This window comes from Carlito syrichta, unplaced genomic scaffold (genome assembly GCF_000164805.1).
Source record: "Carlito syrichta isolate Samal-C Ts95f unplaced genomic scaffold, Tarsius_syrichta-2.0.1 Scaffold311780, whole genome shotgun sequence".
NCBI lineage: Eukaryota > Metazoa > Chordata > Mammalia > Primates > Tarsiidae > Carlito > Carlito syrichta.
The window spans coordinates 784,298-799,122 of record NW_007255876.1 but is presented as its reverse complement, the minus strand read 5'-3'; the positions used below and the strand labels follow the sequence as shown (position 1 = coordinate 799,122).

At 45.9% G+C, this 14,825-nt stretch overlaps 1 protein-coding gene across 1 annotated transcript in view; it reads left to right on the top strand.

Moving 5' to 3' along the window:
* The window catches only part of NAAA (N-acylethanolamine acid amidase), a 28,679-nt gene extending 14,637 nt beyond the window's left edge, over window positions 1-14,042 (top strand). The window contains exons 5-11 of the mRNA XM_008069064.2: window positions 2,675-2,751; window positions 6,137-6,309; window positions 7,136-7,198; window positions 7,893-7,959; window positions 8,846-8,874; window positions 12,316-12,393; window positions 13,370-14,042. Of these exons, the coding sequence (XP_008067255.1) occupies window positions 2,675-2,751; window positions 6,137-6,309; window positions 7,136-7,198; window positions 7,893-7,959; window positions 8,846-8,874; window positions 12,316-12,391 (485 nt within the window). The 3' untranslated portion in view covers window positions 12,392-12,393; window positions 13,370-14,042. The remainder of the gene's footprint in view (window positions 1-2,674; window positions 2,752-6,136; window positions 6,310-7,135; window positions 7,199-7,892; window positions 7,960-8,845; window positions 8,875-12,315; window positions 12,394-13,369) is intronic.
* Window positions 14,043-14,825: the final 783 nt, after the last annotated feature.

Here is a 14,825-nt window from a genome sequence, read left to right as displayed (position 1 = left end):
GGCCACTGCACTCCAGTCTGGGCAACATAGTGAGACTCCAACTCAAAAAAAAAAAAAAAAATTGAGTTAAAATGCTCAAAGAACTTCTCTTGGTTGATATAAATAATTGAGATTTTTTTTTTTTTGAGTCAGAGTCTCATTCTGTCACCCAGGCTAAGGTGCAGTGGCATGCTCCTGACTCACTGCAGCCTCAACCTCCTGGGCTCAAACTATCCTTCCACCTCAGCCTCCTGAGTAGCTGCATGCCACCATGACCAGCTAATGTTTTTATTTTGTGTAGTGACAGAGTTTTTCTGTATTGCCTAGGCTGGTCTCGAACTCCTGGGCTTAAGAAATCCTCCCATCTCGGCCTCCCCAAGTGCTGGGATTACTGGTGTGAATCACCGTGCCTGGCCAGAAATGAACTTTAAATAGTCTCACTACTGAGAAATGATAAATATGTGAGGTGTATGTTAGTCTGATTCGATCAATTCCACAATGTATGTAGGTATCAAACATCACATGGTATCCCGTAAATATGTGACTACTTATCAATTTAAAATAAAATTTTTTAAATGCCAAAAAAAAACCCAACCACCTACTGTAGCTTTCCATTTCACCTATAACAAACTCAAAGTCCTGACTACAACCTAGAACCTATGTGACCCTCTCCACCTCATTTTATGCCTCTCTCCTCCCTCTCCACCTGCCTCCTGAGTAGCTGGGACTACAGGTGTGCATCACTGGCATTCTCTCTTTTCCTAACATCTGCCAAGCTTGTTTCTGCCCCAGGGCCCTGGCACTCATGTCTTCTGTGTGGAAGCTTTGCCCATCTTAGCTCCAATGTCAACAACTCAGACAGACTGTCTTTAATGCTTCTTTCTGAAGGAGTCCTCCCTCCTCACTTAGAATTACATTATTCTGGGCTGGGTGCGATGGCTCACGGTTGTCATCCTAGCACTTTGGGAGGCCAAGGTGGGAAGATTGCTTGAGTTCAGGAGTTCAAGACCAACCTAGGCAACATAACGAGACCTTGTCTCTACAAAAAATTTTAAAATTAGCAAGGCTTGGTGGTACATGCCGGTAGTCCCAGCTACTCGGGAGACTAAGGGGGAAGGATCGCCTGAGCCCAGGAAGTCAAGGATGCAGTGAGCTGTGGTAGTGCCACTGCATTCCAGCCTGGATGACAGACTGAGACCCCAACTTTAAAAAAAATTACATTATTTGTCTTATTACCAAGCCCATGTTTGTTTAATGGTATACTAATTACTGTTAAATTCCGAGGGTCTGGGCCAAGTCAACATATGCCATATAGATGCTTGGTGCTTCTTTTATATGTATATAAAATTTAATTATTTTCCTCAACTTTTTTGTGGTAAAATATACATACCTTAAAGCTTACCATCTTGGCTGGGCTCGGTGCCTCAGCCTGTAATCCCAGCACTTTGGGAGGCCGAGGTGAGTGGATTGCCTGAGCCCCTGGGTTCAAGACCCACCTGGGCAACTTGGCAAGACCTCTTCTCTACAATAAATCAAAAATTAGCTGGGCATGGTAGCGTGCCTATAGTTGTGGCTACTTGGAAGGCTGAGGTAGAAAGATCGCCGGAGCCCAGCAGGTTGAGGCTGCAGTGGCCGGAAGTATACCACTGCACTCCAGTCTGGGCGACACAGTGAGACTCCAACTCTAAATAAATAAATAAATAAATAAAACTTACCATCTTAACTATTTTTAAGTGTATAGTTCAGAGACAGTAAATACATCCATAATGTTTTGGATGCCTTATCACTATCTGTCTCTGTAACTGGTGGATATATACCCAGGTGGGGTTGCGTGATCATATGGTAATTCTATTATTAATTTTTTGGAGAATGACCATACTTTTTCCAAAATAGTTATGCCATTTCTCATTTCCAACAACGGTGACGAGAGATCCAATTTCTTCACATCCTTGCCAACACTTATAATTTATTGTTTTTTTTATAGTGGCCATCTCAAGGGGTATGAGGTGGTATCTTGTAGTTTTGATTTGTATTTCTTTAGTAATGAATGATGTTGACTACCTTCTCATGTGCTTACTGGCCATTTGTAGATCTTTTTCGGAGAAATGCCTATTCAAGCCCTTGTCCATTCTTGAATGGGCTGTTTGTTTTGTTGTGGTGGAGTTTTAGGAATTCTATTCTGGATATTAATCCCTTAGCAGATATATGATTTGCAAATATTTCCTTCCATTCTTTGAGTTGCCTTTTTACTCTATTGATATTGTCTTTTAACACAACATTTTAAAAAATGTTTATGAAACTCAATTTGCCTATTTTTATTTTGCTGCTATTGCTTAGCTTTGAATGAAAGTTTTCCTTTGGAAATGAATTCTCTGCAGAGACTTTTTAAAGTTGTCAAAAAGCAATTTTAGAAAATGACTGTAAACTTGTATTTTTTTTAATGTGAGTCCAAATCAAGTGTATAGATCTGTAAGACATAAGTTCTCAGCATTATTATTTATTGAGACATTTCCTATGATAACTACATAATCTCATTTTGCCTGGGGGAATGAATAGAATGATTTCCTTTGGCATAAGATTCTCCTTTCACAACTTGAGTAACTATCTGCATATGTTTGCTTGCTAGAAGAGCATATATGTTACTGCATGTATGCATATACACATGCATATGTAACACATATTCTCAACTTGGCAGATAAAGGCTGGTGGTGGGAGAATGCGATTGCAGCCCTTTTGCAGAGACACACTCCAATCAGCTGGCTTATTCGCACCGTGAGTATACGTCCTGCTGTGCCCACCTCATCCTAACTTCATCTTCTGCACCGGTGTATTCATGTTGTGATGTGCTGTGTCCTTTAACATGGCTGTTTTTGCCGGGCATAGTGTCTCACGCCTGTCATCCCAGCACTTTGGGAGGCTGAGGTGAGAGAATTGCCTGAGCCCAGGGGTTCAAAACCAGCCTGAGCAACTTGACGAGACCTTGTCTCTACAATAAATTAAAAAATTAGCTGGACATGGTGGCGTGCACCCGTGGTTCCAACTGCTTGGAAGACTGAGGTGAAAGGATCACCTGAGCCCAGCAGGTTGAGGCTACAGTGGTCGGGAGCATGCCACTGTACAGCCTGATAGGCAGAGTGAGACTCTAAGTCAAAAAAAAAAAAATTGGCCCCAAAGTCCAAGAGTAATGATGCTGGCAACTCAGATATGCCAAAGAGAGGCCACAAAGTACTTCCTTTAAATGAAAGGTGAAAGTTTTTGACTTAAGGAAAGGAAAAAAATTCCATATGCTGAGGTTGCTAAGACCTTAGTAAGAACAAATCTTCCAGGCACATCAGTGTGCACCTGTAGTCCCAGACACTCTGGAGGCTGAAGTGAGAGGATCTCTTGAAGCCAGGAGTTTGCATCCAGCCTGGGCAACATAGTAAGACTCCATCTCTGAACAAAAATAAATTAAATTAAAAAAAAAAGAAATTTGTGCCTGTTGGCAATCACTTCCCATTTCCTGAGAAGATGAGGTGCTTGCCTTCCCTGACTTCCTACTTGGTTAAGTAAGTCAACAGTGCCTTCATGACATGTGATGTTCTTTTGCTATGTCCTCACAGAACTCTCTGCTAGAGTCACTGGGTTCCTTGGCAACAGTTCAGAGATTGTATATATGCCATTACTCCTGTTACCTCTGTCAGGGCCAAGGGCAACGTTCCCTTTCTCCCTCTGCAGTTTCACTGAAAAATCAGCTCACAGCAGGCAGATTCATTGGCGAAAAGACAGGCGCTTATTACCGTGTGCATAGTATTACAGTGTTCCATGACACAGGAACTGTCAGGAGGAAGATCCAAAGATACAGGGGGAATTGTCCATTTTTATGCTTAGGTTCAGCAAAGTATGCGCAGCCATGTAAACATGTGATTGAACAAAAGGGAATGATCTCATGCTGATAGACTGAGTAGGGAAACTCAGCAAGGCCTTGCTAGATTCTTCGTGGCAACTTTGTGTACACCCTTCCTTCTGGGTGTGGGGCAGGACCTTCTCTGGAATGGGGATCTTATGACCTGCAGTCAAATGAGGCAGGGCAGAGAATTTCCTTATGGCCAAGTTGTACACAGAAAGGTGGGAGGGGAATGTTACAGTATTATTTTTAGGTTTTATGGCTGGCTTTGGGGCAAAGGGCTTCTGGATTCTATAACGCACCTTGGGGCAGAGAAATTCTAGTTTCTGTGACTAGCCTCGGAGGAGAATGGGATTGAGGGACGGGAGGGCAGAGGTCAGAGAGAGACTTTTGCTTCTGCGGCCTTCATTTGGGTGTTGTTTTTTGAGTCCTAACACCTCACTTCCAAATTTTGTGGTGTTCAGAACAAAGCAATTCAAATACCTCCCCACTAACAACAATATGTATAAAGCAGGGGAAAGCCAACACGCCCTACCGTGGCATTAAGGCTCATGGTGCTAAATGATGGAACCTCTCCAGACACTGATATCTTGAACTGTCTTCTGTTTACTCCATCCCCATCCCCACCTTTGTCAATGTGCCTTGGTAATTTTCAGGATGGGTGAGCCTAAAATTTACATCTTTCTTTCTTTTTCTTTTCTTAACTTTTTTTTTTTTTTTTGAGACAGGGTTTCACTGTTGCCCAGACTGGAATGCCGTGGCATGATCCTGGCTCATTGCAGCCTTAATCTCCTGGTGTCAAGTGACCCTCCCATCTTAGCCTCCTGAATAGCTGGGATACAGGCATGTGCCACCACACCCAGTTAATTTAAATTTTTTTTTTTTTTTTTTGTAGAGACAGGGTCTCGCTATATACCCCAGGCTGGTCTTGAACTCCTGGGCTCCAGCAATCTTCCCACCTTGGCCTCCCAAAGTGCTGAGATTACAGGAATGAACCACCACTCCTGGCTCAAAACGTACTTCTTTCAGAACGTGGTGGAAGAGTCACAGGGATGGAGGTGGGAAGGACAGATCCTCCACCGTGGGCGGTTCTGTAGCAGATCAGCTCAGGGAGGGAGCTCATGTAGAGGCTGACAGTGTGGGAAGTGGCCCCTTACATGTCCATGCCACAGACCTCTTTGTGGGCAGTCTGGGAAGCCCGGGGCTGAGGCAGCACGTCTTGCATCCCTTTGCCTTTGCCAGCCTAGCCCACTGACTAGCATCTCGCCCGCTCCCTCTCCTCACCTGCAGCCACCCTCCACCAGCCTCCCTCTGTCTGTGTCTTGGCCTCAACTCACAGATGCTTTCCAGGGACGCCTCCTCCACACCCCGAGTGAGGACAGGGTGCTTCCACAGCAACTCCCTCTCCTGTGGTGCCTGTTGACTTTCCTGCCTTCCTGGGAGGTCTAGGGAGAACAGGCCGGGGTTGTCATGCACACTATGCTGTCCCCACACCAGCACCGTGCCCGGCACACAGGTGGTATTCAAGAAATACCTGTGGGAAGAACAAATGCATGAAGAAACAGAGTCCCTCATGAGGGTGGTCTACAGGAAAAGCACACAGCCCACGTGTGGTGACCAGGCTGAGGACTTGTCAGCAGTTCTCTCCTTTTGTCAGAAATTCCAGGCCAGGCGCGGTGGCTTCTGCCTATAATCCCAGCACTTTGGGAGGCCGAGATGAGAGGATTGAGTCCAAGAGTTCAAAACCAGCCTAGGCAGCATAGCAAGACCTCTACAATAAACAAACAAACAAACAAACAAATAAGCAAGCAGTTGAGGGTGGTGGCACATGCCTGTAGTCCCAGCTACTCAGGAGGCTCAGGCAGAAGGATCACCTGAGCCCAGGAGGTTGACGCTGTAGTGAGCCATTAATCATGCCACTGTACTCCAACCTGGGTGACAGAGTGAGACCTGACTCAAAGAAAGGAAGGAAGGAAAGAGAAGGGAGGGAGGGAAGAAAGAGAGAGAGAGGGAGGAAGGAAGGAAGGAAGGAAGGGAGGGAGGGAGGGAGGGAGGGAGGGAAGGAAGAAAAAGAAAGAAGGATTCCTGCTGCTTCCAGCTCACTGAAGCTGAGGTCTCTTCCCTGTCAGAAACCCTTCCCTGTCAGTGCAGCTGAAGGTTCCAGCCGTGGCTTGGCATCTCGGGAGAATGCATTGTGGGTCATTTGTCCATCAGTGGGTGTGGTCCATGTCCCAGGTGCTGTGGCTCATGCTGGTTTGTCTTTCTGTGCAGACCCTGAGTGAGTCGGAAGACTTTGAAACAGCAGTTTCCAAACTGGCCAAGACCCCCCTGATTGCTGATATCTATTATATTGTTGGCGGCACCTCCCCCCGGGAGGGAGTGGTCATCACAAGGAACAGACGTGGACCCGCTGACATTTGGCCTCTGGATCCTTTGAATGGAGCGTGAGTAGAATTGAAAGCTCTGGTTGGCCGGGCTCGGTGGCTCACGCTTGTGATCCCAGCACTTTGGGCGGCTGAGGTGAGAGGATTGCCTGAGCCCACAGGTTGCATACCAGCCTGGGCAACTTGGCGAGACCTCATCTCTACAATAAATCAAAAGATTAGCTGGGCTTAGTGGTGCATGTCTGTAGTTCCAGCTACTTGGAAGAATCACCTGAGCCCAGCAGGTTGAGGCTGTGGTGGCCGTGAACGTGCCACTGCACTCCAGCCTGAGCAACAGAGTGAGACTCCAACTCAAATAAATAAACAAATAAATAAATCATAAGTAAAATATAAAGAAAAAAGAAGGCTCTGGTCATTTTGTATCAAATAGCAGCTTGTTTTTTCACTAGTGTGACTAGAGGTCTTTACAATTTTTTTTTTAATTTGTGCCAACATTTTTTTTTTTACAATTTTTAAACATTTTCTCTTTAGCTGCATATGAGGTGATCTTTTTTTTTTTTGAGTTGGAGTCTCACTCTGTCGCCCAGACTGGAGTGCAGTGGCCGCTTCCGGCCACTGCAGCCTCGACCTGCTGGACTCCAGCGATCCTTCCATCTCAGCCTTCCAAGTAGCCGGAACTACAGGCACGCGCTACCACGCCCGGGTGATTTTTTTTTTTTGGATTTATTGTAGAGATGAGGTCTCGCCAAGTTGCCCAGGCGGGTCTCAAACCCACGGGTTCAGGCAATTCACTCACCTCGGCCCCCCAAAGCGCGGGATTACAGGCTGAGCCACCAAGCCCGGCGAGATGATCTTTAATAAGACAAGGCAATGTGCTCTGTTGCAGGTGGTTCCGAGTTGAGACGAATTATGACCACTGGAAGCCAGTGCCTGAGCGAGACGATCGAAGGTAGACTGCATACTCTTTGGTTGGCAGTGTTTTCTTGTGGATGGGAGAGCATGCCCCTCCTGCCACAGGAATTGGAGAGACCTACAGGTGCTAACCTCTCTCAGAAAATGCTCCTGGGCTGGTGCCTTGACCGGGGTGGGAGTGTCATGTGTGGAGGAAAGCCTTGGGCAGAGCCTCCCAGCAGCTAGGAGGTGTTGGAAGAGTTTTGGAGCCAAGAGCCAGAGCCCGCCATGACTCTGCTCACCCATCTGAAAAAAATGGCCAGGGTCATGGTCTTCTGTGTACGACTTGATGCAGAAGGAAATCACTTACCTTCCTTGAATAATAACTAGACCCTTCGAGGGCTGTCATTGTCTTTTCCAATTGTGAAAATTCTGCAATTATAAGTCAGAATGGCCTCGAAGAGCAGACTGCTGTTCCCGCACTGTGGCTTTATGGCCACACATGTCTGGCAGCTGTCCACTTCTACAGCCACATGTGTTCACCATTCCAGCTTTCTTGAGCAGACAAGTCCATGGGCCCTGCTGCCAGAGGGGCCCCACCGTGGTGGTCTGGGCCTCAGAAGCACATTGGGGGACATGGTCTGTTTGGGGAAAGGCAGATGATGAAGCTAGGCCTTGCATTGTGCCTTGGTGCCACAAATAGGCTTCAGGGCTTCCTGGCGTGCCGTGACCTCTGACCATTGTCCTTACAGAACACCTGCCATCAAAGCCCTGAATGCCACAGGGCAGGCAAACCTCAGCCTGCAGACGCTTTTCCAGGTATCTATGATACGACGTCCCACTTGCCCAGCCACTTCTATATCATCAAAAGTGCCCATCTTCACCTACGTTTTTCTTCATATTAAAAAGAAAAGGAGCCGGGCTCGGTGGCTCAGCCTGTAATCCCGCGCCTTTGGGAGGCTGAGGTGAGTGGATTGCCTGAGCCCGCGGGTTCGAGACCCACCTGGGCAGCGAGACCTCATCTCTACAATAAATCAAAAAATCAGCCGGGCGTGGTAGCGCGCGCCTATAGTTCTGGCTACTTGGAAGGCTGAGGTGGAAGGATCGCCGGAGCCCAGGCAGTCGAGGCTACGGTGGCCGGGAGCGGCCACTGCACTCCAGTCTGGGCGACAGAGTGAGACTTCAACTCAAAAAAAAAAAATTAGAAAAAGAAAAGGGCAAAGCATGGTGGTTCACACTTGTAATCCTGGCACTTTGGGAGGCCGAGGCAGGAGGATTGCTTGAGGCCAGGAGTTTGAGACCAGTTTGGGCAATACAGCAAGACCTCATTTCAACCAAAAAAAAAAAATAGTCATGCGTGGTGGCACATGCCTATAGCCCCAGCTACTTGGGAGGCCGACACAGGAGGCTCTCTTGAGCCGAGGAGGTTGAGGGTGCAGTAAGCTGTGATCATGCCACTGAACTCCAGCCTGAGTGACAGAGTGAGACCCCTCCCCCACAAAAAAGAAAAGGCATAGTTGCAATATATGTTCATTGTTTGAAAGAAAAAAAGAGAAAGGATTTAAAGATCTAAAGTTATCACCCCCGATTCGAGTTTCTAAAGTGATAGCAATGTGCTGAGTGAGGGATATTCTTCCTGGAGACACACTATGTGTATTTCTCCTACTGTTTAATGTTCTCTGTGCTGTGCCTTTTTCCTATACAGGTTTTGTCAGTGGTTCCAGTTTATAACAAGTAAGTGACATGTTAAATGCATCTGTTCATACATCACCCCAGAACAGGGATTTGAGGACTGCTGTGACCAGGCTGTGGGTCCCCTCCCATGGGTTCAGCAGCAAACAGGACAGTGTCACAACTCTCATGGGACTAGCATTCTGGCTGGGTGCAGGGTGGGGGCGGGTTGCAGATAAGCAAATATGTCATAAGTCAGGTGAGAAGTCCATAAAGAAAACCAAAGGGAGAACGGGGTGGCTCGGAAGGAGGCTCCTAAGAGTCTGAGAATTTTAAATTCCAAATTGGCCTTCCACAGTGTGGTCAGAGTAGGAGGGAAGAGCACTTTGATGTCTGACCACTTGGTTCACACGTTTTAAATATTTTGGCAGTGACACCTTCCTCCCAGCTCGGCTGAGTGGCTGTGGACAGCCTTCGCTTGCAATTAGTGCCTTAATTTCTCTTGGTTAGACCTAAGCTCTATGCCTTTGGTTTTTTTGGTTGTTATTTGTTTTTTTGTCTTCCTGGGGAGTGTCCACTATATCCAGTGCTGTTCCTTGTTCCACTGATGATTCACTAAGTCATTGTTTCTTTCGGTCTGGCCCCTTGATCCTGGTATTCTATGAGCAAAGGTTTCCGTGGCCTGTGGCCTGAGATTATACTCTACACTCTTTTGACATGAAATTCTGTGCCAAGTCTAAAAACTGGCACTCTTAGTCAGACTTGAGAGGCAGCTGCCACCAAGCTTGTGCAGGAAATTCTGAAGGTCTACTGTCACCGTCACAGCAAAGCTGAAGAGACCAGTGGTCTCCCTTCATAAGCCCCTCCAGGTCTTGCCCCAGGAAGTGCCTCACTCCTAACTGCCTCACTTCACCTAAGACCAGCTATTTAGGAGGGCAGACACTTTTGCTTAGTGAATGAGGGTATTACTTACTACGACAGGAAGCATCTGCAAGTAAAGACAGTTTTATTCCTTCATTTCAATGCACTTCAAAACCTAGCATTTCCTATTTTCTCATTATCTTCACTTCTGCTTTTTCCAAGACAGGAATATCAAAATGCTATTGAAGAAGTAGCCTAATACAGATTAAAAACCTCTAATGCGATTTTTTGGTTTCAAATACTGAGTTGATTTTGGTCTTTGAAACGATCTATTTTATGTGCACACAAAAGAGTAATCTTCCTGATGGTATCTAGAATAACTTTTGCATCTTCAAGAGTTCTTAGGTATAAAGACATTTTCAAATTGACATTGTACTTTTCACTTTGTACCATAATGGAATAGATATGCAAAATATCTCTTTGAAAGCTTTTTCTTTAAGTGTGACCTGATCCAAAAATTAACACTTAAAAAAGTAATTCCACAAAAGATGTTCTAATGGCAAATATAAGAAAAAAAATTAATCAGTATTCTGCCTCTCTAACAAAGAAACTATTTGGGCAAAAAATCCTACCAAGTGGTCTGGTAGTAAACTAGCTCTTTGAGTGGGAGGGAAAAACAAAAAAAAATCCCCAAATATGTAACGTGTTGTTGACTCTCAAGGTGTGAATACGCCCACCATGGCTACCTTCAAGCTTACCACTGGTTGTAAGCCACCTGTTCTTTAATAATTGGTTCTCAGCCTGTAGATACCAGCTCCAACCCAACCTTGACTGTGCCCTTCCTGGTGACCACAATTTTACCTTTTTATTATTCACTTTAAAAATAGGGGTTCCAGCCAGGCTCAGTGGCTCAGCCTGTAATCCCAGCACTTTAGGCATGGTAGCGCGTGCCTGTAGTTCCAGCTACTTGGAAGGCTGAGGTGGAAGGATGGCCTGAGCCATCCATGGTCGAGGCTGCGGTGGCCATGAGCATGCCAGTGCACTCCAGCCTGAGCAACAGAGTGAGACTCCAACTCAAAAAGAAATAGGGGTTAAAAAACTCTAGAACACTTTGTGTTCTTGTAGTTTTTAAAGTAATTATAGTAGTGACTAATATATCTTTAAAAAATTAGTATTATAACAAAATAGTTGTTATATGTATTTTAATAAAACAAAACATATGTGTACATCCTTCTCCTCCATTTTTTGATTATTTCCCTCCCCTGATTTCCTAGAAGTAGGGCTAGTGGTAAAAGACTATGAATCTTTAAATGCTTTCTGAAATGGTTTTGTTGAAATAACATTGTTAGAAGTTATAAACAGTTTCCCAAGTAGCATTTTTCTCCATTGTATAATTGTAAACTCAAGAGAAACTGCATTTAAATAACAGTCACCGCAGAGCCAGAATTAACACAGATGTCTGACTCTCAGACCCTTTACAGGAAACAAGAACCTCAATTAAGGCTGTTCAGTGTGTGAGAATAATAGAAACGACAGAACATAGGTCATTCGCTCTATGCTGCCCTGTATTGCAAAGTCACACCCACCTGCAGTAGAACAACCTCTGCTGTGGTTGTCTGCAGAGATAATGTTAAGACAGTGACAGAGAATAGAACTATGACTAGAGTAAACAGGCAGCTGAGGTCCTCTCAGGGACCTTCCACTACCCTCCGGTGTGCTCTACACTTGCTCAAGTGCTGTCTTCATCTGGGTGTACAACCAGCCATGGGGCCCAGTGCCACTCATTCTGCCTGCCCATGAGCAATCCAGATGCTCTGAACATGCATGCAGCTAGTTTCCAAGACAAGCAGCAGGAGAGGGGCGTGGAGGGCTGGACCCAGTGCGTGTATTTACACACATGCACGTGTGTGCTCAAGTTGTTTAGGTCTCTTGCTCTGCAGAATGTGGAGTCATTGACATTGAACCTTTCACCCCTAGATCCGGGCAAGGGGAGAGGCTGCCTTAATTCTTGAGCTCTAAAGTCCCCACTCTGGCCTTCCTCTAGCTGTGGCCTCCCTTGGTATAAAGAACTCAGCGAGCCAAGAGCATGTGCCTACCTAGAGTATGGTCCAAATACCCAGGATCCTGGAATTTCCATCTTGAACAGCCCCACACCCATTTCAAGGGCCCACGTGGCCCTGTTCCCCGCGTGGTGTTCTCCTGGTAGTGGTGTGCAACTGTTGGAGACAGCCCGTTCTGAACGGGGGCCTGGTGGTGGCTGCTTGCTGGGCGATGTGGGTGAAGCTTAGATGCTAAGGCTGGTGTCATATATGTACAAGTAATGTCCTTGTGGGGTAGGACAGAGCCTGGGGTGAGAGTCAAGGGCTGGTTCTCCCTCACTGCCGTAGGGTGGAGCTCTGAGGAGTCTGAGAATTTTAAATTCCAGCTTGGCCTTCCACAGCGTTGCCAAAATAGGAGGAAAGAACACTTTGACTATCTGACTTCTTGATTCATATATTTAAAATATTCTGGCATTTATGGACCTCTGATTTGTATTCTCGGCCTAAATCCCAAGTGTGAGGGAAGTGCTTGGTACTTTTTTCCCACTTTGGAATATTAGGGAAAATGCTGTGTGTATATAAACATTTCTCTCATTATTTTCAGCTACACAATTTATACTACAGTAATGAGCGCTGCCAGCCCAGACAAGTACATGACAAGGATCAGAAATCCGAGCTAAAAGTAAGCAAAGGAGTGAATTCACCTGTGTTATGAAAGATTGGCCAAAGTTTGTTGTGATTGTTGTTTGGGGGAGAGGCGGTAAGGTGGGTGTGTGTTGGTGTTTCTCACAGAAGATGGTAGCATTCTTAGAATACATACGTCTGTAATATTTTCTGATAAGCATCGGGAATAAGATTGTCATTTGTGCCAGGCTAATTGTGATCATTAGGCATTTTTTTGTTTGTTTGTTTTTGTTTTTGAGTTGGAGTCTCACTCTGTCGCCCAGACTGGAGTGCAGTGGCCGCTCCCGGCCACCGCAGCCTCGACCTGCTGGACTCTGGCGATCCTTCCACTTCAACCTTCCGAGTAGCCGGAATTACAGGCGCGCGCTACCACGCCCGGCTAATACTTTGATTTTATTGTAGAGATGAGGTCTCGCCTGCCCAGGTGGGTCTTGAACCCGCAGGTTCAGGCAATCCACTCACCTCAGCCTCCCAAAGGTGTGGGATTACAGGCTGAGCCACCGAGCCCAGCTAGGCATTTTATTTTGAATTGTTTGATTGAAACCAAGCTTCTGATGCTTGGGCCCCTTGGCCCCTTAATAAAACCTGATTTCAGGGACAGGTGTTAGGTCTTCACTTCCATGTAGGGGTACCTGTCTGGTAAGACTTTTGTGTTCCCAAAGTTGTGAGGCCCAGTACCTTGGCAGCATCAGAAGACAGATTCTGAAGGCAAAAGATGCTTCCAGAATTTATTTCAGGCTTGAGTAAGCCCATGGGCGAGGAGAAGGACACCAGGAAAAAGCAGAAATCCCTCCTGCTGTCCCTGAACGCAGGCCTTCTAGGCAGCTACCTACTCACAGGATGTCCATGCTATTATTCCCAGGGTCTCCTGGAGTGTGTGAACCAGGCCTGATGTTTTGGTCATTCACTCCTCACAGGAATGTTAAAAATCAGTGTTTGAATTAAATGCACTTACTTTTTTTCTTCCCTTACAGGTTATTTTTAAAGTGAAATTCATGAAGAGCCGCACTGCAAAAAATAAGACAACGTGAAAGTATTGTGTTACTTTAAAAACAATACAGGCTCCTTTCTCACTTAACTTTTCAACCTGGTGGAGTGAAGACAAGCTTCACTCTGGAGCTTGTCTTTGGAGTCGCGATAAAAATGGGAGTGGGCATTGGGCTGCATTCTCCCCCCTCCATAGATTGCCTTAACCTTCTCTAAGCTTCTCTTCTGGCTTGAACAACTCAAAGACAGCTGTCCTCAGAGATCAGGCCACACTCTCAGGCTTTGTCCCAGCTTCTCATGATTCTGTTATCATACCTCTGCTTAACCACTAAAGAAATGAACTGGCGGGCATCGTGAAGTGCTTCTGGAAGAGCCTAAGAGAAAGGGTTCTTCCAAAAGAAGTGGAGGGCTCTGTTTTGAATAGAGCCTGTTTGAATGTATGTTCATCTGACCTTTGATCATGTATTGCCATGTAATGGGATTCTCATTTTTTTATAATGCTTTTCAAAAAAAGTATGGATCGCCTATTTTCTAAATAGCTACTTTCTTACTGCTTTTTGGAAGTAATATGAAATAAAGTTATTTTCTTCTTGTCATTTATTATTAATAATAAAGTGTCAAAAGAAATGTCAGCAAGGAGAATAAACACATTTTTCCTAAGATACTTAGTATTGTGTTCTCCTTCCTTTTTTTTTTTTTTTTTTTTGAGTTGGAGTCTCACTCTGTTGCCCAGGCTAGAGTGCAGTGTCATGCTCACGGCCACCCCAGTGTCTACCTTCTGGGTTCCAGCAATCCTTCTGCCTCAGCCTTCCAAGAAGCCGGAACTACAGGCACACACTACCTATGCCTGGCTAATTTTTATTTATTGTAGAGACGAGGTCTCGCCAAGTTGCCTGGGCTGGTCTCGAACCTGTGGGTTCAGGCAATCCACTCACTTCAGCCTCCCAAAATGCTGGGATTACAGGCTGAGCCACCAAGCCCGGCTTCTCCTTCCTTTTTTACTTCTGAAATCCTGTGGCTCTGAACAGCAGTCCTGAGAAAGCAGCTGTTTTGGATGTGATGTTATTGAAGTGTCAGATTCAAGGGAGTGAGCAGCTGCTTTGTAGAATTCAAGTTTTCACATGAGCATGAAAGGGCCAGGCACCATGGCTCACACCTGTAATCCCAGCACTTTGGAAGGCGGAGTCAGGAGGATTGCCTGAGCTCAGGGGTTTGAGACCAGCCTGAGCAACTTGGTGAGACCTCATCTCTATAATAAATCAAAAAACTAAGCCGGGCTCGGTGGCTCAGCCTGTAATCCCGCGCCTTTGGGAGGCTGAGGTGAGTGGATTGCCTGAGCCCGCGGGTTCGAACCTGGGCAGCGAAACCTTAGCTCTACCAGAAATCAAAAAATCAGCCGGGCGTGGTAGCGCATGCCTGTAATTCCGGCTACTCAGAAGGCTG